The sequence below is a fragment of the Xenopus laevis genome, chromosome 2L (assembly GCF_017654675.1).
Source record: "Xenopus laevis strain J_2021 chromosome 2L, Xenopus_laevis_v10.1, whole genome shotgun sequence".
Lineage (NCBI taxonomy): Eukaryota > Metazoa > Chordata > Amphibia > Anura > Pipidae > Xenopus > Xenopus laevis.
In genome coordinates, this window is record NC_054373.1 from 27669160 (window position 1) to 27696476 (window position 27317).

Here is a 27317-nt window from a genome sequence, read left to right on the forward strand (position 1 = left end):
GTGTATTAAAATTCAGTACATCACAAAGCGACGTTTCGGACAAAATGTGTGCCCTTTATCAAGCCAAATGAACAGGCCTGTATAGGACTTATTATCCAGAATGCTTGGGACCTGGGGTTTTCCAGGCAAGGGATCTTTCCGTAATTTCGATCTTCAGACCTGAAGGGTCAGGGCACACAGGCAGATTCAGGGAGATTAGTTGCCACAAATCTCCTCTTCTTCCAGGCGACTAGTCTCCCCAACTGCCTCCCCTGCCTTCCAAAATGTAAATCACCGGCGGGATGGCACTCGGCGTGAATGGTTTTCCAAAGTCACCCGAAGTTTCCTCATGAGGCAACTTCGGAAAACGCTTTGACCAAACAGACGTTCTACATCCTCCCACAATAAAACAACTAGATTTTGCTAAGTCTGCAGAATAAGTGAAAGTTCACTATTTGATAAAAACACTTCTAAAAATCCCATAGGAATAAAACAGAGTGAGTGAATTTTTCTGTGGTGAGCTCAAATCTCATAAATATGACCCTCGAAGTGAATTAGAGGGAATTTTCAAAGTATAAAAATTTGAAATTCAAAGTAATTTTTTGGATACTTCGACCATCGAATAGGATACTACGACTTCGATTTTACTTCGAATTCAATTTGAAGTAAAAATAGTTCGAATATTCTACCATTTGATAATCGAAGTACTGTCTCTTTGACTTCAATACTTCGCCAAATTAAACCTGCCGAATTGCTATGTTAGCCTATGGGGACCTTCTACATGTGTAGAGTCTTTACACATCGAATTAAAATCCTTCGATCGATCGCTGAAATCCTTCGAATCTAATTTTAATTCGATCAATCGATTGCCAAATTTGCTGAAAAAACTTTGAATTCGATGGTCAAATTTTGAAGTATTTTCAACTTCGAAATTCGAACCTTGATAAATCAGCCCCTTAGTGTAGCAAAGAGGGTGAAACTGGGAAAAGATTTTAATCATTTATCAAGTTTATTGAATAGACACAAATATCTGGCTGGTTAGTAAACTCATGCAATGATGCCTTTTGCTGAAATTTAAATAACTCACAGGCATCAAGTTTCAAATTTTGCTCAAATAAATCCTACGTAACGATTGATATTCTGAGACACTTTGTAACTGGTAATCTTTTATTACTTGTGTTTTTTTAGCTTTTTATTCAGCAACTCTCCAGTTTGCAATTTCAGCAGTCTGGTTGCTAGGGTCTGAATGAACTTGGCATGACCTATAGGTAACTTTTAGGGGCACATTTACTATGGGTTGAATATCGAGGGTTAATTAACCCTAGATACTCGACCATCGAAGTAAAATCCTTCGACTTCAAATATCGAAGTCAAAGGATTTACCGCATTTTGTTAGATCGAACGATCAAAGGAAAAATCGTTTGATCGAACGATTAAATCCTTCGAAACAAACGATTCGAAGGATTTTAATCCATCGATCTAACGATTTTCCTTCAATCAGAAATTACTTAGAAAGCATTGGTGCTCGGTAGGTTTTAGGTGGCGAAGTAGGTAGTCGAAGTTTTTTTTAAAGAGACAGTACTTCGACTATCGAATGGTCGAATAGTCCAACGATTTTTAGTTCGAAACGTTAGATTCGAAGTCGTAGTCGAAGGTCGAAGTAGCCAATTCGATGGTTGTCTGTCTCTTTAAAAAAACCCTTTGAAATTCAAAGTTTTTTTTTCATTCTAATCCTTCACTCGAGCTAAGTAAATGTGCCCCTTAATGTTCATTCATATTTTAAAAAGTAGTTTTTTTGGTGTCACTATCACTTTAAAGGTTAACAACCCCTTTAATACTGGTCCTTGCTGGAATTATTTATAGAAGGTAACAGATGCACGACATCTTCTCTGCGTTCTGTCATTTTTCCACAGTAAAACAGTAAAATCATTTTAGCTGGGCAGTCCCAGAATGCCTTGTGGTCACCGGCCTAGGCACCACAAATGAGTCTGAAGCCTGGGAAAGCACAATCGCCATAGCAACGGGTAGAAAACAAACCAAGGACCGTTCTGGACATGTTAATCTTGATTCACAGTAGGGATTATAAAGGGGCGGCTGGCTCGCTGCTCCCCCAGAATGCACCGTGTGTAACATTTAGGGACGAGGGGCGACTCAGCAGACACTTTCCACTCCATGCCAATCACTTACAGTAATGTGTGAGCAACCGCAAAGATATACATTACCAGCGAGTGACCGGCATTCTTCCTTACTGTACTGGAAAATGTTACAGCATGCGAATGTGACAGAAACCATAAATGAATTCATAACAGCTGGATCTGGTTTCAGCCGTCAGAACATTTGTTTAACTTTCAAACACTTGATGTGCCATTAGGTTGATTAACAATAAGAGAAGAAAAAAAAAAACGAAATTGCTTTAAATCTGGCCAGCCCGCTGACATTGTAATGTATAAATGTATTTATTTTGTCTAGCGTGGCGGTACTAGACACATTATAGTCTATAAAGTCCTTCCACGGCCAACCTGCTGATTAAACAATTTATTGCTCATTATCCTTAACATGTTATTGCAGAATAATTAAGCGGAACCTATTGCTGATGTATTTCTTTTTGTTGTTTTATTGCGTTTTAGTGAGTGCCGGGCTTATGGCAGCTTCAAAAGCTCCTGGTGTGCTTTAAAATTCTGTTCTCCATATTCATTCTGTCCTTCACACTCCAATCAATCTAAATAATCCAGATTTTTAAAAATAATTTCCCTTTTCTCTATAATAATAAAACAGTAGCTTGTACTTGATGCCAACTAAGATATAATTAATCCTTATTGGAAGCAAAACCAGCCTATTGGGTTTCTTTAATGTTTAAATTATTTTTTTTTTTTTAACACAGAGCATGGAGATCCAAATTACAGCAAGATCCTTTATCCAGAAAAAAAAACAAGGTCCCAAGCATTCTCGATAACAGGTCCCATACCTGTACTATACCATGCTTTCTTCCCATTATGGCCTACCCATGGTTATTTTATTCTGCATATTATAATCCCTCTATCACCAGAATTATAGTACAAAACCATTCTGTTCTATGTATTCAAATATTGAATATAAATAAGTTCTATAAATGTGTAAGGGTGGCAACCCAAATTATAAACCCCTCCCTTCCCTGACCCAGAGCCCATTAATTTCCCCAACCCATTAAATCATAACCTTGCCTCTGAATTTTCTCTGTAATACAATTCATCATATGATGCCTGATCTACCTCCAGGTTTGGAAAGTCAATTATCTATGCCTGTTCCTTCTATAATAGTAGAAGCCCAAGCACATGGTGTCCCTGGTCTGCCATAGACAGTCTCTCCTAAATGAATGGAACTTTCACCTCTTACATACAGGGTTGGATTGGCACATCTGGGGCCCACCAGGTTTCAAACCTCAGGGGCCACCATGCGCACACCGAAATCCGGCGAGGCGGCGCACATTTGCGAAATCCGGAAGCCGAAGCAATGCGTGAAATGCGGGAGGCGGATCGCATGCACAAAATCCGTCAGCCAGATTGGGGAGCGGGGGCCCATGAGGGCCGGGGACCACCGGGTTTTTTTCCGGCCCAGTCTGAACCTGCTTACATAGAAACCTAAATTATTTTTTGGGGGTAGACAATGATACCAGGAGAGAGGCACAGCCAGATGTTTCTGTGTGGTTTCTTGGAATTTAACGTATGAAGCAAGTCATGGCTCATCTTTGTTGGAACATTTGCATTATATATTAGCCAATTCTGCAGCATTCTGTACAGTGGGGACAGCTGCCCGTCTCCTCTTATGATGCAGTTCATTAGCAAAGACCTTACTGCAAACCAGAACTATATCTGCACTGTAACACCACTGTAACAACATAAAAAGTCATGTCTGCTAAAAGAATCATTAAAACCCAGTACAGGTATGGGACCTGTTATCTCTAATTTGGATCTCCATACCTTAAGTCTACTAAAATATAATTTAAGCATTCATACATTTTTGTTCCAATAAGAATTAATTATATTATTAATATTTATTAATTATTAGCATTAATTTATTATTAATTATTAGAATGGATCAAGTACAAACTACTGTTTTATTATTACAGAGAAAAAAAAAGAAATCATTTATAAAAAAAAATTAATTATTTGTTTAAAATTGAGTTTAGGGGAGATGGCCATCCCGTAAGTTGGAGCTTTCTGGATAATGATTTCCGGATTTCGCTCCCAATATGGATTCATGCAGCTTAGTTACCATCAAGTGCAAGGTAATGTTTTATTATTACAGAGAAAAAAGGAAATACTTTGAAGATGAGAAAACAATACCGACACCTACAGGAGAAATGTGTGTACAACTTTATGAGTGAAAAAGGGGCATTTATATGTGCGATTACAGATATGGGACTTTATACAGAACGATGAAGACCTGGGGTTTTACATATAACAGATCTTTCTGTAATTTAGATCTTCATATCTTAAGTCTACTAGAAAAGCACGTAAACATTAAATAAACCCAATAGGCTGGTTTTGTTTCCAATAAGGATTAAATATATCTTAGTTTGGATCAAGTACAAGGTACTAGTTTATTATTACAGAGAAAAAAGGAAATCATTTTTAAAAAATTTGGATTATTTGAATAAAATGGAGCCTATGGGAGACGGCCTTTCCGTAGTTCAGAGTTTTTCTGGATAACAGGTTTCCGGATATGGTGTATGAAAATACAGTCCATTCCACTTTTCAGCTGGTTAAATGTAAAATTCACTGAACAGAAAAAGTTTCCAGTGGAATTTTCAATATGAGGTTTAAAGGAGAACTAAACCCTAGTTAAAAAAAACCCTACCCTACATAGATCCCCCTAGCCTAGCTGCTACCCCGAGCAAATGCCCCTAAGTCTTTACTTACCCCTCCGTGCAGATTCTGTCCAGCGGAGTTCACCAGCGCCATTTTCAGAATGAGACCAGTGCAATTTTGGTGAGTTTCGGCGCATGCGCAGTTGTCGCAAAGCAGAGAATTGCTCCGACTGCACATGCACCATAACGCCAGTCTCATTCCGAAGATTAACAAGAGAAGAAGATGGCTACCATGAACTCCGCTGGACAGAATCAGCACGGAGGGGTAAGTGAAGACTTAGGTGCATTTGCTCGGGGTAGCAGTTAGGCTGGGGGGTCTATGTAGGGTAGGGTTTTTTAACTTTAGGGTTTAGTACTCCTTTAAGTCCAAATGGGTATGAACTGGGTACTTTGCATCTTGATACACAGCTGATACATATTTCATCTTTAATATTGCAGGTACCCGATGAAGCAGCTGGTGGCACTGGTCCGACTCGGATTCCAAAACCAAAGTCCCTTAGTGCATCCAAACTACCTATTAAAAAGATACACTCGGCTAAAGACATTCAGACTATTGCAAATGGCACTAGAAGATGATCCGAGCCTGGGCCAGCTCAAGGGGAAGAGTCTTGCCTCCTGCTCAGATGGAAAAATGAAATTATCCTTATAGGTCGGGGCAGACAGGAGGCAGCTGATTGGTGGGGAGAATATATCTGCATATTAGTGCTTTCTCTCTCAGATAAGGACCCTTTTTAATTTGATTTTCCACTCATTAATATTGTAACAATGCCTTGTACAGCAGCTTTATGGGTTATGGCAAAAATAGTTTCTTCTGAATAAAATGTGCATCTGACTATTTGTATGACTGGTATAGAACGTATAATAAAATCTGTAACTTATCTACACAGTGTAAAAATCCATCTGTTCTATAATTCCCAGCAGATGATTTGGAATGATCCTGTTTAGTTTTACATTACCTTTCAGTACACAGACAGACGGAAGCTGCTGCCCAGTGATCACTAGAAATCCAACCAGCCGGCACACAGACAGAACATTCAATTCCTTTTAACCAAAAGAAACCCCAAAAATACATTGCCCAAACTGATAAATTAATAAAATGATCCTTGGATCATAGATCAGCGTAAAAGAGTGGGGTCACATTTAATTGAACACATGAGAAGGGTCTGGCAGCTGCAAAGTAGGAGAAAGTGGGATTCATGCGACCCCTATGTATACCTGGTGAAATGCCAGTCTTACACTGTTAAAGGGGTGGTTCACCACTATATGCTGATGACTTACTATTGTTCCTAGACAACCCAGAGCAAACACTAACTAACCTGTTGAATGTCATCAACCATAATGGAAAATATTCTGGTCTTAAAGTGAACTGGAATAAATCAATTCTGTTTGCTCTGGCCACAGAGGCCAACAACCACTTGCCCCCTGATTCACCACTTCATTAGGTCAATTCATTCACAAACCTTGGAATTCAGGTCACACAAGAAATAACCCAGTATAGGCCTTGCTTCGTCTATCGGTATACGTACGGTATACGGTAGACTCAACCTGGTAAAGATGAAATACATTCCTACGTTTCTGCATGCTTTTAGAAATACAACTATAGGCCTGCCTAAAAAATTCTTTACCCAGGTAAATTCAATTATCATTACCTTCGTGTGGGCCAACAAAACCCCAAGGATAAGTATTACTACGCTGCAACGTTCAATACAGGCCAAAGGCCTTTCTCTGCCTAACAGCTATCACTACTACCTGGCAGCTGTTTTGGTCACTTCTCGTTGTGGTTTGAGTCAGGCTTCTCAAATTTGGCAGTAACCTTAGAAGCTGCCATTCCAGGATCTAGAGAGGCCTTGAGGCTGCTGGTATATAGGGGAAGGGAGGCACACCCACTAGTGACCAGATCTATGGAAACTACTATTAGAGCCTGAAAGGCAGCACAGGAGATCTTCACTCCCAAGGGACAAATAATACATTTCCCCATGGACCACTTTGGAGGAACAAAGCCTTCCCTCACATGGCAGACATACCAGATAATCATTTATGGGCCAATGCCGGTCTCAAATTTAGGGGACCGGGTATAAAAGGATTTATACCCTGAAGACCAACTTCTAACGCTTGAATAAATACAAACAACCTACCAATTGAGACAATCTACACATTTCCGGTGCTTACAACTCAGGCATGCTGCGCAGGCACAATTTTTGACTCCACAGATCTCAATCCAGGCCACTCCTTTGGAAACTAATCTGCATATACAGGAAGTGCCTAAACTCTCCACTATATACCAGACCATATAAGCTAAGGAAGAAAAGCAAGTGCTCAGCTGCTATAATAAATGGCTCCAAGATATAGGAGAACTAGACCCTGATAAATGGACGGAAGTCTTACGGCATCTAACACAACCTACAATAGCAAGCAGGGATAAACTAATCCAAGTAAAATTCCTGCACTGCTCCTATCTAACCCCTGAACACCTACATCGCATGACTCCTACTGGAGACTTCAAGTGTACACGCGGATGTGGTCACCCGGGCTCCTGGATACATATGGTCTGGTCCTGCCCCAAACTTGTGGCCTACCGGATACAAATTTTTGCATTTATATCGAAACTATTGGTCCTCACAATACCACCGGACCCAGCACTGGCACTACTGAGCCTCACAAGAGCTTTTGTAAATTCTACAGAAAGCAGGACCCTACTTTAACTGCTACTGTACTATGCAAGAAAACAAATAATCTTGAAATGGAACAGACCGGGCCTACTAACATTGGAAACCTGGAAAGAACTTGTCAATAAGATATATATGGATAATTTGGGTGCTTAACTCTGAAACCAATAGCCCTCACGTGTTCTAGGACTTTGTGTGTATAAAAATATGCTATATATACTGTATGACCTTGATTCCAGTCCGATCCCCCCCCTTTTTCTCCCTTTATTATCTCTACCTCTTTCCCCTTTCCTCCTTTTATTTTCTTTCCCTCTCCTTTATTCTAAATAATTTTATTTATGGTTACCTTGTTATTTACCCTTTGCACAAAACTCAATAAAAATAAGTTTAAAAAAAAGGGGTGGTTTATTTAACTTTAAGTATGTTATAGAATGGCAAATGCTAAACAACTTTTCAATTGGTCTTCAATTTATTTTATAGCTTTTGAATTATTTGGCTTCTTCCTCTGACTCTTTTCAGCTTTCAAATAAGGGTCACTGACCCCATCTAAATTATCTATTCTATCTATCTTTCTATTCAGGCTTCTCCTATTCGTATTCCAGTCTCCTATTCAAATCAATGCACAATTGCTATGGTAATTTGGAACATAGCAACCAAACGAGAGCTGCTAAATAAAAAGCTAAATAACTCGAAAAGATTCCAAATTATAAAAAATAAAACCAATTCAAATTGTCTCAGAATATCACTTTCTATATCATGCTAAAAGTTAACTCAAAGGTGAACAACCCATTTAATGTCGACAACAGATTAAATTCTGATTTGAATGTGAAATTCTCCTTTAAAAATACAATTTATTTTCAATTACAAGGGGAGAGACAAATATTTGCTGAAGGTCACAATACGTAGATGCTGGAATTGTACCCAAGCCTCACTGAATCACTACCCTCATTGCTCTGCTTAAAGCAAATGTAAACTCTCAAAAGAAATTAAAGTATATGTAAACCCTAAACAAATGAATGTAACATTGCTCAGAGCACTCTTCCAATTTACGTTAATTAGCTTTTCTTGTTCATTTCCAAAATATTAGACATTTTATACAGTTTTAAAACTGCCAATATAATGAATTTTGTAACAACAGCACCACCTACAGTCAGAGAAAACCATAACTTGAGAAAGGAAAAGGTGGGTTGATGTTGCTCAACTTTAGAAAATTACATTACATGAGTCATCTGACATTTCTCTAGTTATTATTAAGAGTTATTATTTTATAGTTATGGAAATATTTGCCTTCTTTCCAGCTTTCAAATGGGGTCACTGACCCCATCTAACAACAAATGCTCTGTAAGGCTACATATTTATTGTTATTGCTACTTTTTGTTACTTGTCGTTCTATTCAGGCCTCTCCTATTCATATTCCAGTCTCTTATTCAAATCAATGCATGGTTGGTAAGGTAATTTGGACCATAGCGACCAGATTGCTAAAATTGCAAACTAGGGAGTCACTGAATAAAAAGCAAAATAATAAAAAATGAAAACCAACTGCAAATTGTCTCAAAATATCACTCTCAACGTCATACTAAAAGTTAATTTAAAGGTGAACAACCCCTTTAATGTTTTTCTTCCCTGGCTGTAGACAGTTTGCCAAAATAAGCATCAGGTGGTGCTGCTACAAAATTCATTATATTATCAGTTTTAAATTGTTTCAATACCGATTATTTTTTTTTTTCGTTTTTCTTTTCATTTCCAAGAAAATAAAGTGCTTGGGTTTTAAACAATTTTACATAAATTTGTTGTCAAGTTTACTTATCCTTCAACATAAAAATTGCTCAGAGCGTTCTTCCGAGCAGTTTTGTCATTTATATTCGCTTTCTTTTTTTAATGTCCAAGATATTAGCCGAGGTTAAAAGGGTAGTAAGCCCAGCTGTACTGCTCAACCAAACTTTACTCAAAAACTTTTACACAAATCCCAGAATAATGTAACATATAATGAAGGTTAAAGGGCACCTGTTGGGAGATAATACTTAATAGAGCCCACACTCCAGTTGGAGGTCACAGGATTTTTTTTTAATTGCCCCCCACAAGCACTTGAAAAAGTGTCTGTGGCATTACCCAAGACATATTTATGGAGAGTAGTCCAGCAGAGCTCTGTATCTTCAGATCTTTCTGGCAATTTCCCTATCAGTGCTTACTTCTGCGAGGAATCCGAAGATACAGAAGATGGCGCCGAAGAGCTCCGCTACGCTTCTCTGCATAAATATGCCAAGGTTAATGCCAGATACACTTTTTCAACTAAGGTACTATGGAGGGAGAAAGCAGGGAGGGGGCCAATGGAGGGAAGGGTTTTTTTTTTTTATAAATTGGGGTTTAGTTCTCCTTTAATAAAACAAAATTACTGTTACCCCCAACTGAAGTGTGGTCTCTATCAGCACGCACCTTTCATTGGGGAATATAGTTTCGCCCAACAGGTGATCTTTAATGCATGCTGGGAGCTGTAATCAAGCAACAACTGGGTTGTATTCTTAAAGCAATATTGCACAATAAAACTTTTCCAAGATTTTTCCCCAAATCTCCACAGCCAGAGACTGCATTAAAATGCAAAAAATCTTTCAATGAGAATCTGATCTGTGTAAATCTGGCTCCCTGTTCCTGCAGTGGGATGCTTTAAGCACAGTTTCCCAGCACTAAACAAGTCTGTCCTTTATCCCCGTTTATCCCCGTGTTTCTTTCCAGTGTAATACAATTAAGAAAAAACATGACATCATCATCTCTACAGGAACGATAACAGCAAGATGCCTGAGATAGTGCTGGGAATTAGTGCTGGGAATTAGCATAGTAGACTTCTCATTGGTGAATTTTCTTGCCTCTATAATTAGTTTTTTCAGCAACTTCTATAGAAAACTTGGGGGCACAGTGTGGTGGCTTAATGCTTGGATTTACAACCCCTTTAATCTGCTAATGAAAGTGCAACAACAGCGCCACCTGTTGGTTGCTTTGGCAGATTGTCTACAGCTGGCAAGACAATGAAGTCTGAGAAACCTGATGTGCTGTTTTTCTGCTTAAAACTGACAGAAGAAACATCAGATGACTCTTAAAACTCAATTCTCTAAGCAGCAGCATCACAAAGATGGATTACAATGACATCAAGTACATCACTACCATTATCAGCACATGGGCTAAAGAACAATATGATTACAGCCTTTGGGTTAAGGCACACAGAGGTTTTTCCCAAACAGCAATTCACAAGGGAAATTTGGGGGGAGGACAAGAATCCTTGGTGTATACACAGGTATAGAATTCATTATCCAGAAAGCTCAAAATTACATAAAGGCCGTATACCATAGACTCCATTTCAATCAAATGATTCCAGTTTTATTTTTCGCTGTAGTAATCAAACGTACCTTGTACTTGATCCCAACTAAGGTATAATAAATTGTAATTGGATGCAAAACACTCCTGTTAAATGTAATTAATGTTTAAATGATTTTTTGTAGACATGAGGCATGGAGATACAAATTACAAAAAGATCCGTTATCTGGAAAACCCAAGGTCCAAAGCATTCTGGATAACAAGTCCCATACCTGTATGGTAATTAGACTGGGTCATGAACATGCAGTACCTGTGGCTGCCACAGAGGGCACATTGAGCTTGTTTCCTATTGTACCTACAGGCTAGGAGTTCCGTTAGGCTGCAGACTGGGCAAGAGCTCCAATAAAACCTTTGCATAACATAATAGTGTTATCCTAATCCCTCCTCCCAAATATGTAGCATACTGAATAGTGGCACAGTCTTTGGAAACATTAGGGCAGCACTCCATTAAACTCTTATCAACCAATCAGCATTAAGCTCCTACTGCACTTAGAAATAACAAAAGCAACACATTGTTTCCTGTGTGTGATCGAGCATGGGAAGTTGGCCAAGGTGTAAGAATGAACAAAGAGACAGATGAACAAAATATATAGTTTTACCTGATAAATCCCACAAAAAAACACACAGCCATACTAGCCTCTGCATGCCCAATCAGCAGCTAATCAGATTGTCTGAATAAAAAGGGGGAATCTACAGAGAAAATGTGATTGGCTGTCTGTATTACAAGGGGGAATCCAGAGAGCAGATATAATTGGCTGTCTGTATTACAAGGGGGAAACCACAGAGCAAATATGATTGGCTGTCTGTATTACAAGGGGAATCCAGAGAGCAGATATGATTGGCTGTCTGTATTACAAGGGGGAAACCACAGAGTAAATATGATTGGCTGTCTGTATTACAAGGGGAATCCAGAGAGCAGATATGATTGGCTGTCTGTATTACAAGGGGAAACCACAGAGTAAATATGATTGGCTGTCTGTATTACAAGGGGAATCCAGAGAGCAGATATGATTGGCTGTCTGTATTACAAGGGGAATCCAGAGAGCAGATATGATTGGCTGTCTGTATTACAAGGGGGAATACACAGAGCAGATAGGATAAGCTGTCTGTATTAAAAGGAGGAAATCCACAGAGCAGACGATTGCCTGTCTGAATTACAAGAGAGAAACCACAGAGCACATGTCTGTATTAAAAGGAAGAAATCCACAGAGCAGATATGATTGGCTGTCTGTATTACAAGAAAGAATCCACAGAGCACATGGGATTGGCTGTCTGTAACTACAATCAGCTCTGACTTCCCTCCCTAAAGATCAGAGCCATTTGCTCTCCATCTGAGTGAACTGAGAATCAGACCCTCGGTCAAACGAGCTTTACGCTCACTCTGCTAACATACAAATCCCAGCAGTTCCTATCAGTAAGCGGCAAGCAGATCTGTAGTCACGTTTTTATATCCCCTCCCTGTACCTGAATTAGAAGCGTCACCGGCTGGCTCCTCCCACCACTCGTTTCCCAAGTCATCCGCCATGTGCAAATACCACGTTCAGCTCCACCAGTACCGGCAACCTCACAACTATTTGCTTCCAACTCGGATATGTTCAAATCAGGAGCCACATGTAGAGGCGGAGCAATAAATCCAAGCCTCTTTCTCAACTTCAAACCACGCCCACGCCGAGTTCTGATTGGATATTTGTTTTTGAAGTCGCGACACTTTCAGCCAAGCTTTATTGTTATTGTACATTACAGTGACAGCTGGTCCTTGCCTACACTAGTGCGCTCCGGCAGGCTTTGAAGTTGGTTCTTATTAGTTTAGCGATAATTCTGTAACTATGTTGTCTCTGCTTCTGACTGACAGACAGGTTATATTAGAGGGGCGGTTTACCTTTTATGATATAGAACGGCCAATTCTAAGCAACTTTGCAATTGTTTTTTATTATTTATTTTTTATAGTTTTATAGTAATTTGCCTTTTTCTTCTGACTCTTTGCAGCTTTTATGTATTCCTTCTATTCAGGCCTTGTCCTATTGATATTCCAGTCTCTTATTCAAATCAGTGCATGGTTGCTAGGGCAATTTGGACCCTAGTTACCAGATTGCTTAAAATGCAAATTTGCATTTGCTGAATAAAAAGCTAAATAACTCCAAAACCACAATAATAAAAAATGAAAACCAATTGCAAATTGTCTCAGAATATCACTTTCTACATTATACTAAACAACCCCGTAAAGGTGTCTCTGCCTGTGACTGACAGTGGCATAGATAAAGGTTAATGTGCCACATTCCAGGGTCCCCTAAACATTGGGAATTTGACATTTTGATTACTAAATGTATCAGTCAGTGCCTCGCTTGCCCTCCTGGCTCCCCCAGCAGTCACAAAGTCTACATACTCTATAGTAATGCCCCTATACTTTGCCAGGCAGCTTCCCAAAAATAATGTAGCCTAACCCAAGGTTCTCACTTTCATTCATGGCAGAAGAGCAAAGACTAGGTTAAAGGAGAACTAAAGTTTAACTAAAGAAGTAGGCCAGAAAATGTTGTTTGGGCTTCTGTACCAGCCAAAGGCAACCACAAAGATCTGTGTTTTCAAAGATGCCCCAGTAGCTCCCCATCTTCTTTTCTGCTGATTCACTGCACGTGCTCTGTGCTGCTGTCACTTACTGAGCTTAGGGACCCACTCACAATATACAGTACACATAGAATAGAAATGTCACAATATAAGGCTGATTAGTAATTAATACAGGTAATTACTACATGGCAGCACAGAAACCAGTGCAATTAGCATCATAATTTAATAATCAGCCCTGTAGCATCAGCTTATATTACAGACCAACCTCATTTTCTGCTGGATAATTAGTGACGAGCCCTAAACTTAGCTTCTCAACAGCTGCTCAGAGCCCACTGAGCATGTGAGTGTCACAGACACTTTCCAAGATGGTGACCCCCTGTGACAAGTTTGAAGTCCCGGTCATTGCTGCTATTGACAAGCTGAAATGTTAGGCTGCTGCAATAAGTTCAGTATATAAAATGACATTTTTAACCATATTCATTTTTAGGGTTTAGTTCTGTTTATTGTGACTGAAGGCTTATATTGTGTCTGATCAATTAGGGCAAGGCTGCCCGACACAAGACAAGCAGTACAAATGGGTTCCTCTGGGCATTTTTATGGACCAGAGCTGCTGCAAATCTCAGGCTACTTTGTGTGACATCATGATTTTAACACTTTGCCTGCAGTCTGTGGTACTATGGATATCTGATTCAATAGACTTAGAGAACGCCATGTGTAGGTGTTGACTCCTCATGGCATTCAAGGGTGGCATTTAGGAGAAGGCACATTTTTTTTTAAAAAAATACACCACAAGGGACTGTACCCAATGATGTCCTGGATTTTTAACACAGCAGAACTACCACAAATATGTGTGAGATATTATATCCAGAAAGCAGAGTTGAACTGGCCTCACACAGTACCAGAGGAGTTCTTATTGAGTCCTACGAGAATTCCCATCAACCCATCCTTATTCCACTATAAGCCTAAAGACCTATGCCATCAGGCTCTACATATATGTCTATTTACTGTGAGAGAGTGGAGCTAGACTGACTGATTATCTGGGGGAGTCAGACACTGGCAGCAGATCATTCCCAATGACTTAAGCTGGCCATAGATGTAAAAATCTTTAAAAGATCTTTTCGTTTTCGCGAGAACCATGATTAACTCGAAACGATCGTTTAAATGTGCGATTTGTCCATCAACTAAAAAGACCATTTCAGGCGATATTTCCAGCAAAACTGAGGGTAGCTGCCTGCTTGGCCCTGCAAACATAGAATAGATTGCACTGGGACCGATAACATTTTTTTAACCTGGCCAATCAATTTTTTGCAGATGTCGGACGAAAAATAATAAAATGTACGATCGTTTGAGTCCCAATAACTTCACGATAATTTGACGGATTTTGCTAAAATCGGTCATTCACCAAAGAAAAATCTTTGCGTCTATGGCAGGCATGTCCAAAGCAGAGCCGGGCCAACCCAGCTAGGTGCCCTAGGCAACCTGGCCGGGTACGGCGCCGGCTGAGTGCGCATGAGTGTGCATGCGTGAAACTTTGTGCGCACATGCACAGAAGCACAATTCTAAAAATATATGCGTGCCAGTCAGGGAGAGACGGAAAGGGACAATGGGGTAGGCTTCAGAGCAGGTACGTGCCTGGCCCCCCCCTGCTTTGCGCCCTAGGCACGTGCCTACTCTGCCTACCCCTAGTTCCAGCCCTGGTCCAAAGTCAGGCCCGGGGGCCAATTGCGGCCTATTTTCAAATTTACACCGGCCCCAGCCTCCATCATGAAATTAATTGCCCCCAGCACAGTGCAATCAGGAATCACGTAGCCGTAGCAGTAATATTTGGGCACATGATTAGTGAGATGATTGTCTATACTGCTGCCTGTGTGCTGAAGGTGTTAGCAATAGACACGTAATGGCATGTAGTGACGTGACGCTCTCGCATACGTCTTTAGCGCTGAAGGTGCAATAGACGTACTGACGTGCCAGTACAGTAAACTAAAGACGTATGCGAGAGCGGTGCATCAGTACGTGCCAGTATGTGTCTATTGCTTTAATACCTTCAGCACACAGGCAGCAGTATAGATGATCATTTCACTAATGTGCCCAAATATTACTGCTGCAGCTACGTGATTCCTTGTCTAAATTAGTCCAAACAGACTCCACTTCCTAAACGCCGTGTACGTGTCCATCTCCAGGAGTGAATGATCCTGATCACAAGCTAGCTACCTCGGAATGGATGTCAGGCTGAATGGTCGGCCCTCACATTTCACCTCACTAAATTTGGCCCTTGTTGCAAAAAGTTTGGACACCCCTGGTCTATGGGGGACCTTAATACAATATAATGTAAAATATATACGATACAGTGTCCACAAACACAGTGAAAGGGCTACAGAATATCAGTAGGTATTAGGGAAGCAGCGAAATCCAGGATTGAGTTCGGTATTCGGCCATTTTCAGCAGGATTCGGATTCAGCCGAATATTTGTGCCTGGCTGAACCGAATCTGAATCTTTAAAATCATGTGACTTTTTGTCACAAAATAAGGAAGTAATAAAAAAAAATTCACTGATTTGAATATTCTAATTAGGGTTCAGGTTCGGTTTGGGATTCGCAGAATCTTTCACAAAGGATCGGGGGTTCAGCCGAATCCAAAATAGTGGGTTAGGTGCATCCCTAGTAGGTAAGTCCTTTCTTGTGGCCATTCTGAGAGCCCCTAACTCCTCCTCAACATCCAAGTCCCAGCACTACACTGATAAAGGACAGCGTCTCAGTCGCAGTTTGTTGCTGCGACACTTTATTACTCATTCCCCAGAGTTGAGACCTTCCCAGTGTTGTGGCGCTGGCAGGTTGGAGGGAGAGTTCCCAGTCCCACAGACACAGCGAATGACAATACAAACGCCTCATTCAGGAACAAAAAAGACTGGAAGCGCTGGGCCGCCCCGGGGACAAGGCGTTACTTTGCTGCCTTTACGACACTGGCGCTGCTTTCCGGGATAGTGACGTGGAACGTCAACAGTGTAACATGGCTGAGCCCGAGGAGATCTCGCCTCTCTCTTCGCCTTCTCCTCCGCTGTCTTCTCCAGGAGCCGGGGAAGAGGAGGAGCCGGATAGCTGGTGAGAGCCTGTAGTTGTACAGGGGTAGAGAGACACTATACGGGCCATATGGTGCGGTCCGTATATTCCTGCCGCCTGGGGGAGGGGGAGCAGGTACTTTCTATACGGAGCATCTGGAGCTCCCGCTAATGAGACACGTGACATGTGCAAGGTCCCTAAATGGCGCTGTCAGTACAGACGCTGCTCCGACCCCAGGGGGAGGCAGAGGGGATCCCGGGTGCAGTTAAGGAAGTTTTGGGGGGTCGCATGTAGCAGGGACAGTAGTTAGGGGCAGAGGTAACAAGGGGACAAGCAGACATTACATTGTAAATCAATGGAGACTTTTTCCATCACTTGGTGTCACTCACCTTATAAAGGACAAAATGAAAGGTGAGCAGCAGCAGCAGCAGGTATGGCTTGTGTATTAGCACATAGGGCAGCGGGGAGTTGATCAGGGTGCAGGGAGTCATTACCTGTATCTGAAAGTTATAAGAAGCAAAAATGTAACCACAGGGAAATATCTTGTTAGAGAGCAGAGAATGGCTGGGAGCTGTAGTTTAGCAATGCTGCCCAGCTAGGACACTAGGATCAAGTAATCCATTTAGGATGCACTGACTTGGCTTTGTAACTACTACATACAGTGGCTTAACCAGATATCACTCGACCCAAATTATATATCAGGCCCTATAAATGTCTAGAGGCTGACCAGTTTTACCAATGTTTATTGAAATTGTGTATGAATTACAGCCTCATGGGGCCCCTATACCTCTTGGGCCCCCCCCCTGCAGCCGCAGGGTCTGCTGCTTCCTCTGTAGTTACACCCCTTACTACAGAAGAAGAAGTTGTGTCTGTTTTTATCCCCTGGTTGTTTAGAACAACAAATGCTTTATATACCATGACCTGGATGAATGAGAATCTTCACAAACAATGCTTTATGTTCTTTAAAGAACACCGACCTCTCAAGCAAAAGGTTAGGACATTTAAACGTAGAGGTTTCTGTTGGTGAAGCGGCTAGAAGGAATTCTGCAAGTGACGCAATAGGCTTAATCTGCACATAGAGGAAACAGCTTTGGCATCCCATCCATTATCGTAGACCATATCTGCTGGTTTGCATTAGGGGATTGCGTCTGGAGAGGGTAATATTTCTCTCTAATGCATTTAAATGACATCCCATAGATGAAGCCAGAGATAATTGCTTTGGTTTGGATGCAGGAATCCTGAATAATACTAATTATGCATAAAAAGCTGGAGGCCAGGGCTGATTCACTGGAACTATGTTATATGGTTAAAAGACTGGAGGACTTGTCCAACAGCTTTCCTTTGTATGACTTTAGTTAAAGGGTGATAAAATATTCTGTTTGTGTATCTGCCTGACGGCAGTGTTTATGTTTTGTAAAGTAGTTCTGGGCCATATATTTTTTCATAGGGACCTGAGGGTCCATGCCAAGTGTGTATTTAAAAGAAATTTACTGTTTTATTTGTATTATATTGTATTTTAGGACCTTAGTCTGATGGTGAACACTTCCTACAAATTTGGCAGGAGGGGCTACCACTATCCTGCCTGATTGGCCTATGCCCAAAAGTCTTTGAGAGTAGGCAGATATTAATCCGCCTCTGAAACAGAATCTAATTTATGTTCTGAAGAATGTCATGAAGGACAGATGATGACAGACAAATGTTTGTGCTTTTAATGATGTAGTCTGAAGCTGGACAGTGGGGTTGCAGTTCCTGTTGCATAATTACATTTGCTGAGGCTTTCGATACAGGGGCACATGAACATGCGCCCAAGCACACCCCAGCTGTTGTACTTCTTGTTTCCTCAGCTGGAAGCTCTTTACACTGTAGTATAATATCAGCAAGTAGATGTTTGTCTCTTACATGTGACATATCTGCCTGTTGCAGCACAATGGGACATCAGCAGCCAATCACAGCTCAGCTTTCACACAGGAGAGCGCAGACAGCAGTTCTATTCATATAATACACAAGAGCCATGAATATCCTGTAAATTATATCCTTATAATACACAAAAGCCATGAATATCTTGTAAATTATATCCTTATAAATGGTGAGTAGTGATGTCATCAGTTATAAACGGTGAGTAGTGATGTAATTTCTGTCACATGACTCACTGAAATTTGTGTATTATAATAAATAAAGTACCCCCAGTTGTAAAATATGAGGATATTATAAGTTACCTCGGAGTTCCATGACCTGTATAAAAACACTCGGCCTTCGGCCTCGTGTTTTTATATGGTCATGAAACTCCTCGGTAATTTATAATATCCTTATATTTTACAAGAGGGGGTACTTTATTCACTATATAATACACAAAAGCCATGAATATCCTGTAAATTATATCCTTATAAACGGTGAGTTTTGATGACATTTCTGTCACATGACTCACTGAAACTTGTGTATTATAATAAATAAAGTACCCCCAGTTGCAAAATTTGAGGATATTAGGAGTTCCATGACCTGTGTAAAAGCATGGTCGTGAAACTCCTCGGTAACTTATAATATCCTTATATTTTACAAGAGGGGGTACTTTATTCACTTTATATTTTACAATAGCGGGTACATTATTCCCTGCCACAAGGATGTTTCCTTTAGGAATGCATCCAGTCTAGGATGAGGTTTGAGCTTCGACATTTTTCAGCAAAATTCTGATTTGTCTGAATCCAAATGCCAGGTTGAACTCCGTCCGAATACTTAAAATCTTGCGATTCCTTACAATTTTGTCACACAAACAAGAAAGCTGGTTTTTTTCCTACCCTGTTCTTTTTAATACTTCATACCCATTTTGGGTTTGGATTGATTCAGCTGAATCCCAAAATAGTGGAATTGGTACATCCCTAGTTTCCAATAGCTGGTCAATGCTACCGCATGGGTTAGGCTATTTTTTTTTGTGTAAGGTGCATCATAAACATCTAAACATTCATCTGATACTCTGGGTTGGTAAACTTCCTGCTTTGCGGCATATGGAACTGGATCTATTGAACTACTTGCGTCAGTGTTTTGTCTGTGGATAAAATCATGTTGCTGTTTGTGTTTCCGTGAATATATCCCAGACTTCCATGTGTTTGCTTACAGAACTGTTCAGGCTTCAGAAATGAGAAATTAGAGTCCGAATAGGCAGGATCTTTGTCTCAACAAAGATATATGTACGTCCCATGTTGTAAATATAATTGCTCGCTGGCCTTGCTCGAAACTTGTTGAATAAGCAATCACATTTTTATGCACTGCAATTATGCCTCTTTATTGTATTTCCTCATGTGAACTAAATTCAGTTCAGGCAGAAATATTATACAGAGGTATTGTATGACAAACCATTGATATAAAAATCACATCCAACACTGAGGATCCTTATAGTATGTCCTGCATGCTTCAAAAGTGCCTAGAATGTATGCAGTGTAAAGATAATTATCTCTGGTCTATAGCAATAATTTGCATAATAAATGAATAGTAATCAATTCATTGAACAGGAGACAATGCTTTTAAAAGGTTTGGAAATCGGCTGGTTGTACTTGATGCCAAATTCTGACAGTTGTGTACTGCTGTGGTTGTTTAGTGAGGTTTGAATTTTGGGTGAGTTTAAAGGGATCCTGTCATGGGAAAACATCATCAATTAATAGTGCTACTCCAGCAGAATTCTGCACTGAAATCCATTTCTCAAAAGAGCAAACAGATTTTTTTATGTTCAATTTTGAAATCTGACATGGGGCTAGACATGTTGTCAATTTCAGAGCTGTCCCTGGTCATGTGTCTTGTGCCTGCACTTTAGGAGAGAAATGCTTTCTGGCATCAATGTAACTGAATGTGTCTCAGTAGGACATGGGTTTTTACTATTGAGTGTTGTTCTTAGATCTACCAGGCAGCTGTATCTTGTGTGAGGGAGCTGTTATCTGGTTACCTTCCCATTGTTCTTTTGTTTGGCTGCTGGGGGGGGGGGGAATGGGAGGGGGGTGATATCACTCCAACTTGCAGTAAAGAGTGATTGAAGTTTATCAGAGCACAAGTCACATGACTTGGGGCAGCTGGGAAAATGTCTAGCCCCATGTCAGATTTCAAAACTGAATATAAAAAAATATATTTGCTCTTTTGAGAAATGGATTTCAGTGCAGAATTCTTCTGGAGCAGCACTATTAATTCATTAATTTTGATTTTTTTTTCCCATGACAGTATCCCTTTAAACTGTAGTGTGTAGGTTGGGTATGTTTGTTTCTATACTTTATGCCTTGTCCTACTGTGATAATGACTTGTTATGTGAAAAATTGAATGTAGATACATTTTTATTTACTGTATTTGAGTAATGATAGTGTAGATAACCCTCCCCACTGGTCAGTGCAGAATAACGTATGACTGGACATATTGGGACTGTTATAAAGAACCTCTCCAAATATTTGTATGAATCAAATTCCTAAGGCCTATACATGCATGTAACTGTTCTAAAGAAAATGGTCGATGACAGCTGCTTTAATATTTATTTTGCAATTTAAGTGAGTATATATTTGGAACAATATATTTGACCCTGAAAAGCCATTAACTATTAGTCACACATTTTAGTTACTTATCAGCTGAGCAATTGTGATGGTGTTGCACAACTCAGATAGTCCAAGTGAACTTACGTCATCAGAACACAGGTCCAACTTGAAGAAAGATAAAAAAATAAAAACAGTTGTGTTTTTCCTATATAGCCGTCCATAGTCAGGAGGGACAGTGAGTCTTATAAGCCTACAATTGTAGTAATGTGCGAGGACATATATTCATTCATACGGCAGATAAAGTAATAAAGAAATAGTACAGACAATACAGTTTTTTTAAAAGCGCTTAACATCACGGTACCTAATTTGTTGCCAAAGAAGGCATAAGGGAAGAAGCCGTTGGCCAAGGACCATCTTTACATACTGATGAATTCCTTGGCTGGTAGGATCATCTGCTTGGCCTGATCAATATCTGAATGAGTCCCAATCAGTTTGGGTACATACACAAGCTAGTACTATGCTGACGTGGTGAAGTCAGGCTGATTTTTGGCCCAGACTCCTAAAGGGCACCGGTTGGGCAAAAATATTATCCCCATCCTAAAAAATTGTGCCCCGCCAGCGCTAGGAAACTCGCATTGGGAGGGAGTTTTTTCACAGAAAACTCGATCAATTTATGGATTCAATTTTTTTGACAATTCGAGTTTTTTCATAAATTAGAAAACATATGAGTTGTGAGTTTATTCGAGGTATAAAAAAACAAACAAATAAGGACCGCACAAGCTCACCGCTCTCCCCTCAGATCAGGAGCACAGTCAAACAGTGTCCCCACTGTAGATACAACAAAAACTCGAAAGGCAGACGGCACTTCTGAAGATGGGGTTTATTGGAGTTCCTGCTGGAAAAACCTAACGCGTTTCGGGAGTTATCCCTTAGTCATAGGTTAGCAGTTCACTTGTTACAGCTAGATTTTTTATACACAAGGTGATAATGCCCTCTAGTGGGCTCTTAATAAAATTGTATCTTTATTTAAATCAATTAAAACCTGAAACAAAGTAAAACAATTAAAATAAAACAGTTAAAAAAGTTTCTTGGAAACAGTGTTCATTAATTGATTAAAAACCAAACAAACTGTCAGTGCAGCTCTTGTGGAGAGGGTGATTCAGTTATATTACCCCTCGAGATAGCGTTATTAACAACGTGGGGGCTGGAGAAAAGATCTACTTTGTTTCAGGTTTTAATTGATTTAAATAAAGATACAATTTTATTAAGAGCCCACTAGAGGGCATTATCACCTTGTGTATAAAAAATCCAGCTGTAACAAGTGAACTGCTAACCTATGACTAAGGGATAACTCCCGAAACGCGTTAGGTTTTTCCAGCAGGAACTCCAATAAACCCCATCTTCAGAAGTGCCGTCTGCCTTTCGAGTTTTTGTTATAAAAAAAAAAACCACACAAACTCGACCTTTGATAAATAACCCCCTTTATATATCAGCCCCAATGTTTACATTTATATAGAGAATTTTTACTTATCGATGGCTCTTTAATTGTTCCTTTAAATTTTGCTCATTTAGGTTTCAATGTAGTATTCCCATTTCTAGTTTATTTAAAAGGAGAAGTTGCTTAAAGGAGAACTCAACCCCCAAATTAAAAAAAGCTCCCATCTACTAAGCAAGATAGTCCCCCCCTCCCTGCTTCCTATTGCATAGTTCAATAGGTATGAAAATGTCCCTAATTTTTTTCCCACCTAAGGGCAGAGACACAAGTGAACATTCGGGGAGATTAGCCACCTGGCGACAAATCGCCTCTTCTTTGGGCGACTGATCTGCCTTCCTGACAGCTAAATCACCTGCAGGATGGCACTTGGAGCGATTCGTTTTCCGAAGCTGGCCGAAGTTTCCTTTTGAGGCAACTTTGGGCGACTTCGGAAAAAAAGCCCTCTGAGTGCCATCCCGACGGTGATTTCGATTGTAGCCAAATGGAAGGCAGTTCGGGGAGATAAGTTGTCCGAAGAAGAGGCGATTTGTCGCTGGGCGACTTAATCTTCCTGAATCTCCACGTGTCTCTGCCCTAAGTTACCCACAAGTTACAGGCAGACTATCATGGATTCCTCTCAATCTTGGCAATAATGTAGGTCTGTGTAATATCCATTTAAATGGGTGGTTCACCTTTAAGATAACTTTTAGAATTCTATAGAATGGCCAATTTTAAGCAACTTTTCAATTGGTTTTCATTGTTTTTTATAGTTTTTTTAATTATTTGCCGCCTTCTAACTCTTTCCAGTTTTGAAATGGGGGTCACTGACCCCATCTAAAAACAAATGCTCTCTTAGGCTACACATTAATTGTTATTGCTACTTTTTATCACTCATCATTTTATTTAGACCCTCTCCGATTCATATTCCAATCTCATTTAAATCAATTCAAATCAATGCATGGTTGCTAGGGTAATTTGAGCCCTAGAAAACCTATTGCTGACATTACAAAGTGGAGAGCTTCTGAATAAAAACCACATATAATAAAAAATGAAAATCAATTGCAAATTGCCGCAAAATATCACTCTCTAAATCAGGAATTCCCAACCTTTTGAAACTGTGAGCAACATTCAGAAGTATGTTCAGAAGTGGGGAGCAACACTAGCATGAAAAATGTTCTTGGGGTCAGTGCTGTGATTGGCCATTTGGTAGCCCCTATATCAACCTACATTGAGACCAGTGCACCTGGTTTTTATACAACCAAAACTTGCCTCCAAGTCTAGAATTCAAAAATAAGCTCCTGCTTTGAGGCCACTGGGAGCAACATCCAAGGGGTTGAAGAGCAACATGTTGCTCACGAGCTACTGGTTGGGGATCACTGCTCTACATCAAACTTTATAGGGTTAGTATACCTTTGTGTTATGTTTTAGTATGTAATACAACATCCCACTTTTTGATTTGTCTTCATTTGTTGTTTTTTTAATTATTTACCCCCCTCTCCCCCCCCTCTCCTTTTTGCCTCATTCCAGCTTTTAAATGGGGGTCACTGGCCCCAGCATTCAAAACACCTCTTGGCTGAATGACTGATAATGGCTGAAATCCCAGACTACAGACCGATTACAGATTCTCTCATAATATAACTGTCATCACACTAAATGTTCAATTAAAGGTGAATTGCCCCTTTATTTAGGCAGTTCACTGTTTTTGAACCTTTATTTTTTTTTTTTTTGCATTAAATCAACTAAATGAGCTCATTTCACACAGTAGTTCATTTTTTCTTTCTGTGATTGAACTTGAATGAACCATATGCCCTGTGTATTATTTACTGAGCATTTGTCTGTTTTTCATTTGTTTGATTCCATTATCAAAAACCAGGATTATCCACTGTTTTTTAAGAACCCATAAAAGGAAACATAGTGGCAATAGAAGATAGAGCTGATTGAACAAATATCAAATAGTGACCCAGTTTTAAGTTGCTTGTTTGAAGAGAGTTTTAGATTCTGTATAAACCACAGAACATGAGTGTTAGTGCTAAGTGTAAGAACTGGCAATCACCCAATGTGCAGGTAAATTATATGACAAGCTGTCCTACGGGCATCACTTTAATGTTATAAAGCCATCTGTAGTGAGATGGAGATGTTCTTTCCATTAGGTAAACAGTTCCGGCCCAACAAAGAACAGCTTTTGTTATAGTTTTCTTTGTAGAGGAAGCTTTGAAAGCAACCTTTGTGGTTATCCTTTGTAAAGCGATGGTGTCATCCTGTAATTTTCAATTTCATTTAATAATTTACATGAGAGAGAGAAAAATCCGCACTCATAGGTCTTTTGTGAAGAAAAAAATGGGTTTATTCAACGTTTCGGCCCTTAGACTCGAGCCGTCGTCAGGAAGGCCTTCCTGCACCTAGGCATTTCCATTGTTTTCTGAGTGCACCTATCCAGTAGTTTGTTTATATATATATATATACACACACACGTCTGGGTGGCACTCCGCTCCTTGCATAATACCCGGGTGCACGGTAAAACTTCAAATAATGTTCCAAATGACCAGCAACTCCAGGGTTTTTCTTTTTGTGAATAGTATTGTATTAAATAGAAATATATTAAATAAAGGCTGTAACTGCACTTTTTTAATACAATACTATTCACAAAAAAAAACCTGAAGTTGCTGGTCGTTTGGAACAAATAAGTTGACAACTTATGCCCAGTGTTTTTGGCACTCTGACAGGCCTCCCCAACAGATATCTGGCCAAAAATCGGATTGAGGGACGCATAGGTTTGTTGATGCAATCTTCGATCTCACTGCCTGTGTTCTTGGCCTTGTGATGCGATTGATGGGGCCTAGGGCCTACGATCGGATCAACCCAATATCGTCAATATCATCGTCATCAATATCATCAGTGCAAGATCTGCTCATTTGGCAACCTCTCCACACAAGCAGATCTGCCCCTGTATGGCGAACCTTTAATAATGGATCAGCAGATGAGTAAGTAAAGAGCACCCATTTCCTGCAGAAAGTCCCAAACAAACAAGAAAATAGTATTTGCCCAGCCCTGTGTATGGACCGTCAGTCAGTATCTGGCAGTTGTACCCGCAGGCCGACCAGACCTCGAGTCGCATGGCATTGCATGGCTAGCATTAGTACAACTCTTATCTTTCCTTCTCTCGCCTAAATCAGATGCTAATCTCTACAGCCAGCTGTTCAGCAGATGTAAATAAGATATTCATCTTTAGCACCAACAATGATAAGTCTGAAGTTATCTTCCTGCACTCCTACAGGCGCGCACCTGTGTGTGCGTGTGTATATCTAGTGGAAAACATATGCATTGCATAGCAGTCGGAAGCACATACTAAAAGGAAATAAAAGGGGTTGTTAACCTTTAAATGAGAACTAAAGAAGTAGCTAGAAAAGTTGTACATTATATTTTGGGCTTCTGTACCAGCCCAAGACAACCACAGCCCTTTAGCAGTAAAGATCTGTGTCTCCAAAGATGCCCCATTAGCTCCCCATCTTCTTTTCTGCTGATTCACTGCACATGCTCTGTGCTGCTGTCACTTACTGAGCTTAGGGACCCACTCACAATATACAGTACACATAGAATAGAAATGTCACAATATAAGGCTGATTAGTAATTAATACAGATAATTACTACATGGCAACACAAAAACCAGTGCAATTAGCATCGGAATTTAAAGGAGAAGGAAACCCCCTTGGCGCAAAAATCCCTCCCCTGTGTTGCCCTCCTCCCCCCTGGCCTACCTGTCCCGCCGTGCAAATGCCCCTAACTTGTTACTCACCTCTCTGCGCAGGTCCTGTCCACTGAGCTCACAGGCGCCATCTTCTCCAAAGCGGTCTTCTTCTTGCTTTGACCGGCGTTTTTGGCGCACGTGCAGTAGGAGCATTTACCGGGTACAGATCTACTGCGCATGCGCCGAATGTCATGAAGTTTTCTGATTTCACTTCGTGACATTCGGCGCATGCGCAGTAGATCCGTACCCGGTAAATGCTCCTACTGCGCATGTGCCAAAAACTGTTGCTGCTTTTCAGCCCCTGTCCTATTCACATTCCAGTCTCCTATTCAAATCAATGCATGGTTGCTAGGGGAATTTGCATCCCAACTGCCAGATTGCTTAAAATGTAAATTGAAGAGTTGATGAATAAAAAGCTAAATAACTCAAAAACCTTAAATAATAAAAAATGAAAACCAATTGCAAATTGTCTCAGAATATCACTCTCTACATCATACTAAAAGTTATCTCAAAGGTGAACAACCCCTTTAAACATGGGCATCAAAATGTCCAACCATGGGGACACTTGATTTATTTCTATATTTATATGTAGATATTCTTCTATAAAGCAAGGCAGAGCTGCTGTTTTTTTTGCCCAAAAGAAAGCAGAATACCCTTCTCCATGCCAGCACCAAACCACCAACAGTACTTTTGTGAATTTCCCCAAGTCCACAATTACACAACCTATAAATCACACAGTCACATGTTTTCTGCTTCATTATCTTTTTCTAACTAAACTTTGAGGAAGTTTGTCTTTCAGTTTGCCAAGGTCACAACAATGAGTTTCAATTTTATAGATGCAAAGATGGAAAGCGGAATAAAAAAAACACTGACCATACACGACACATGTGAAATTTGCTGATTTGCAGTCTGGCACTATATATATATATATATATAATACTTTATATCAGAGATCCCCAACCTTTTTGAACCTGCGAGCAACATTCAGAAGGAAAAGGAGTTGGGTAGCATGGAAAATGTTCTTGGGGTGCCAAATAAGGGCTGTGATTGGCCATTTCGTAGTTCGTATGTGGATTGTCAACCTACATTGAGACTCTGTAGTCAGTACACATGGTTTTTAT

At 40.2% G+C, this 27317-nt stretch overlaps 3 protein-coding genes across 6 annotated transcripts in view; 2 read left to right on the top strand and 1 right to left on the bottom strand.

Annotated features, from left to right (window-relative positions):
- Positions 1-5707, top strand: part of LOC108707914 (filamin A-interacting protein 1-like) — a 180531-nt gene extending 174824 nt beyond the window's left edge. The window contains exon 7 of the mRNA XM_018246011.2: positions 5264-5707. Within this exon, the coding sequence (XP_018101500.1) occupies positions 5264-5401 (138 nt within the window). The 3' untranslated portion in view covers positions 5402-5707. The remainder of the gene's footprint in view (positions 1-5263) is intronic.
- cmss1.L (cms1 ribosomal small subunit homolog L homeolog) overlaps positions 1-12526 on the bottom strand; it is a 220009-nt gene extending 207483 nt beyond the window's left edge. The window contains exon 1 of one of the 2 annotated variants that reach the window (XM_018245186.2): positions 12322-12526. In XM_018245186.2, coding sequence (XP_018100675.1) covers positions 12322-12382 — 61 coding nt within the window. In that variant the 5' untranslated portion in view covers positions 12383-12526. The remainder of the gene's footprint in view (positions 1-12321) is intronic. The other variant, NM_001094082.1, reaches the window with a different exon arrangement.
- Positions 12527-16019: 3493 nt separating this feature from the next.
- Positions 16020-27317, top strand: part of tbc1d23.L (TBC1 domain family member 23 L homeolog) — a 41670-nt gene continuing 30372 nt past the window's right edge. The window contains exon 1 of one of the 3 annotated variants that reach the window (XM_018246012.2): positions 16020-16517. In XM_018246012.2, coding sequence (XP_018101501.1) covers positions 16426-16517 — 92 coding nt within the window. In that variant the 5' untranslated portion in view covers positions 16020-16425. Of the gene's footprint in view, positions 16518-16696; positions 16887-27317 lie in introns of those variants that run through there. The other 2 variants (XM_018246015.2, XM_018246013.2) reach the window with 2 other exon arrangements.